A 4,613-nucleotide genomic window follows, 5' to 3' on the forward strand; every position below is an offset into this window, starting at 1 on the left:
CGTTAATGATTGACCTCAGCAAAATGATTCCCACTGAGTCAGGGGCCTTCATTATCAAGAATGTTCTCCATAACCCGCTGGCAGAGGAGAACAAGGCCACCCTGGTCCCTGTCGAACAAGCGGAGGGGCGTTTCCTCTTTGTGGCCTCAGAGGACGACCTCAACTGGGACAGCAAGGCTTACATGGACATGATGGTGGAGAGACTGCAGCGTCATGGGAAGGACAACTTTGAGAGCGTTTGTTACCCCGGAGCGGGGCATTATCTAGGGCCGCCTTATGGTCCCTACTGCCCCTCCAGTGTTCACTGGGTTGCACGCAGGCCGTTCCTGTTGGGGGGTGAGCCCAGTTCCCATGCAGCAGCTGAAGTCCACCTGTGGAAGAAGATCCAGGAGTTCTTCAGAACTCAGCTGAACTGTGATGCTACGCAGATAAAAGCCAAACTATAGATCCACTTTTATATAGTTACACTAATGGGGATAATTGGTCTATATTTATTATATAAATTTGAGAATAGAAAGTCCACTTTAAGGGAAAGTCTGTCAGGTATAATTATGGCCTTATACTTGCTTACTGTCACTTATAAAGCTGTCTGTGTCTGTCTTGTATTCTGGCATGAGTAAACTTTAACTCAACCTTTTCCTAACCATGTTACTTAACTGGACCTGTTTGTATCTGTATCACTCTGCTAAAGTTTTACACATGCAGACTTAGACACGATGTGTTGTCTCTCTTTAAAGACCGCTGTTGTGTCTGTGCTGTTGTTGTGATCCCAATGCACAGACAAAAGCAGATTATACTCGCACTTCTAAGCTCTGTAACAGATGAATGAGTGGTGCCTCACTTTAATGAATAAAGTATTCAAAGAACGAAGCTTCTTTATCTTTTCAAATCGGGTCAGCCCAGAACAAGCTGCTCATAATGGAAGTCTGAAAGTAAAATGAGAAGTGAATGAAGCTATTGGCTCACGTCTTTAGGAGTAGACCTGGTTCTGCCCTCAGAAAACAGAAGTGAGACTCGGGGAGCAGCTCAACGTCTTCAGGCTGGAACACTTTATATTTACACAAAACGGGCAGCTGTTTGGCTGACTTTAGGTGTTCAGATGTTGCTGATAAACTCTTGTATTATTATGAGGAAATGGTACAACATTAAATTACATTTTGTTGTGACAGAGACCAGGGCAAAAAGGAACTGAAATACAGACGCACGGCATTATTGCTGCCGTGTATTAGTAAGAACATTTAATGTTTCTATTTTAGAGAGATGTTTTATCAAAGATAATCAGCAGTCTCTCTCTGATTGTCTCTTTGTCTTTCTCTAACACTCTGACTCTGACATTACACTCTCTACGAATTGATTAAATTGTCACATTAAGGAGTTTTCTTTGAGGAGAGTAACTGTGGCCACTAGATGGCAATGTAAGCTTGTAAATAAGCACCATGTGTGAGCTAGTGCTACCTGAGTTACAGGAATACACTAAATGTAAGGATTTATATTGAAACTGCTTTTTATTTTTTGCTTAATTTTGAGCACAACTTGTTAGAAAACAAGCAAAGGATATATTCACAAAAAGGTCAGAATCCAAGCAAATCTCGACTTTTTGGGGGATGAATTTAAATGCTATGCTGTTATATGAAAATAATAGTAAGACACCTGGCAACGTAAACAATAAAAAATAAGTCAAACTTTTGAGAGGGATGAACACTGGAAGTGTGCCTTTGTCAACAAACATCTGCTCCGCACCTGCAATAATATAAGTGCAACACTTCCTGTCGCTGAAGTCAAAAAGCTTTTATTGTGAAGCAGCCACAGCTTCCGGTAGTCCCGGCAGACGTTTAACATTTCAGTGCCTAAAAGTAAACTAAACAATTTATTTAATCTGAGGTATTGAAGTTGTATTAAAGTGTGCCTGAAGATCAGAAGCAGCTGCAGTGACAAGACTATATTTATTATGTATTTAGTATCTTAAGGAGCTGTTTTTCACAGCTGTATCAGTATTAATGTCCACAAAAAATATTAACATGGGAAATAGATGCATGAAAACTGCCTCCTGTTCAAAGACAGTTATTTACTGAGGTTATGTAAATAACTTCACAAATATAACTAATTCCAGAGTTCAATTTCACTGCATTTCTGTTAATAAACATCAAGTGGCAAGTGCATCTTACAGATCATGATGGAACTACGGCTAAACAATTAACAAACATGGTTAGATTTGTCAAAATATGGCAGTGAAATATGAGGACAAATGGTGTGTTCTCACCCACTTTGTCACACAGAGGCCAACCAAACCCTTGTGCTCTCAGGACGTTGGACATTCTTCCTTTCAGTTACATGTTGACACATTGAAATACCCGTTTGACAATGCCCAAAAAATGCACGCATAGTTCAATCACTTTATCCACTCTAATCGTCAGAGAAAGCTCGCAACATGTGTTTGCCGTAGTTGTATCAGCTACTTAAGATATAACTCATGGGTGATTAAAGCAAGGTAAATTAGTGTGCACTGCACCTACCGGCTCAACCCACTAAAAAGCCCACAGATTATATTTAAGGGTACATGTGGCAGTGAACCAAGGATTACCCCAAGATTAACACATGTATTACAACAAACAACAATTTAATATGTTAAAAACAATAAAAAGGTATATATGTAATATACCTGTGACACAGGTTATAATAAAAGAGGCAAAACCATTTAAAACAAAACAAAGCAACACTAAACCATGAATACAACTAAATTGATAATTTAAACAAAACAGCAGCGGCAGTCAACGTCTCCTGCTCACTGCACAACACCCATCTGGAGAGCTTGACGGGGAAGTGGGAGTCTCTTTGGAGCTGGACCGAGAGCCTGGGGGTCAGAGAGATGGGAAGACGCAGCTCATGGTATGGCTATTTATGGTGGAACAAACAAATTGGGAACCAGGAAGTAGGAGGGGCTAAATCCTACCCAGCTCTACAGTAGCCCAGGAGGGACATTTCATTGCTGGCTATATTAGCATTATTATTATTGCAACATCGTCCATTTGCCCAACGTCTGATCAACAAAACAGATACACTGACGTAGTCCTGTCTCTGTTTGGCTCACACACACACACACACACACATACACACACACACACACACGCCCACATTCCACTGAGGAACGTTGTGTGATGTATAATTATTCACAGGATTAGATAACGTGACTTTTGGAGCCACACTTAAGGATTGTCATTCTAGATGAACGCTTGCTTTTACTGCAGGTAAGTCACATTTCTACTTCTCTGATTTTTCTATCAAAGAACTTCCTGCAGGAAAGCAAAGACTTTTTATCGTATAAAAAAATAACTATTAACAGTGTGAGAAATGAGCATCTTCGGTTATACCCATTTATTTGCACTTTTCCAAAGTCTCTTCTGATTGGTGGCTCCACAGATATCTCTCACCTTGTCATCTTCTGTATCTCCCTGCTTCACAGACTTGTGTATGTATTCCCTTTGACAGAGAGTCATTTTATGTCAGAGCATTGACAGTAATCAAGGACAATGAGCTCGTTGATGATCCAATCACCTGTCTCACAGGAGACAGATGTTTACATCTGTGCATACATGCGTGCCTACATTCCCATCTTCTCCTGTGCTTGCACAAAATCCAAAATATCAGACAATGTATTCTCGCTCTTTAAAAAATATTGAATGTACTGATGTGGTTACTCAATTAACTCTCAAACTAATTGTGAGAACAGTTATTAAAATAAATGGAAACTAGCTTAATTAAATAACGGTCTTGGGACATTGATCGGCCTTTTGCATTCAAAGGTTCAGTTTGAGTTGTAACCTATAGTTAATGTGTAGAACATGAAAACCAGATCTGAGCAGCGTAACATAAGAATTCCTCGTTAGATTATAGAGACAAACATGTTACTGCGGTCAAGATATTTACTGAATAGCAGGAACAGTACTTCTACTCTAAATGTGAGTCCAAGATTTAGTTACCCCTCATGTTATTTTATGTCTTAAATTGTTAGGAAGAGGTTTGGAGACAATATTAAAAGCAAACAAGGTTCAACACAAACATTCATGACCTATTCATCTGCTTTGTCAAAGTGTTTTGAAGTAATATGATAGTCCAATTTCTCCTTTTACAATGACAGTGAAACCGTGTGAAGAAAAAACAACAGTAGATTCAGGAAAGATGTCTTCCCAAGTCAGACTGAGGCTGCTGCCGAGAGCCAGATGCATGTTCGATGAGCCCGTCCAGGTGAAGGTGGCCGGGCTGAGGTCCAGACAGGTGGTCACCGTGAGAGCCAGATCGACCGACGAGAAGGAAGTGGTGTTCAGCTCCTCGGCCACCTACAGGGCCGATGGGGGCGGGGAGGTCGACCTGGAGAGGGACCCCTCTCTCACTGGGAGCTACACCGGGGTTGAGCCCATGGGTCTGCTGTGGTCCATGAGGGCAGACTCTTTGCACAAAAGGTTTCAAAGAACAAAGTCACTAAACCCTCACGTGGTGAAGTTCTCCGTGCACGAGGAGGAGGGCAGGATGCTGGCAGAGGCGACCAATGAGAGGCTTCTGATTGGAGACGGGGTCAGCAGGCACACGGTCAAAGAGGGGAATGTTCGTGGGGTCCT

The 4,613-nt window shown here is 41.4% G+C and overlaps 1 protein-coding gene across 1 annotated transcript; it reads left to right on the forward strand.

The window, feature by feature from the left end:
* Window positions 1-3,099: 3,099 nt before the first annotated feature.
* Window positions 3,100-4,603, forward strand: LOC116379422 (acyl-coenzyme A thioesterase 1-like; the record flags this gene model as incomplete). The annotated part of the gene is made up of 2 exons (XM_031841381.1): window positions 3,100-3,245; window positions 4,136-4,603. A coding segment is annotated over exon 2 (427 nt), but the record flags the coding sequence as incomplete, so codon positions are not given.
* Between the last annotated feature and the right edge of the window lie 10 nt (window positions 4,604-4,613).

This window comes from Anarrhichthys ocellatus, unplaced genomic scaffold, assembly GCF_004355925.1.
Source record: "Anarrhichthys ocellatus isolate YVR2014 unplaced genomic scaffold, GSC_Weel_1.0 scaffold4294, whole genome shotgun sequence".
Taxonomy (NCBI): domain Eukaryota; kingdom Metazoa; phylum Chordata; class Actinopteri; order Perciformes; family Anarhichadidae; genus Anarrhichthys; species Anarrhichthys ocellatus.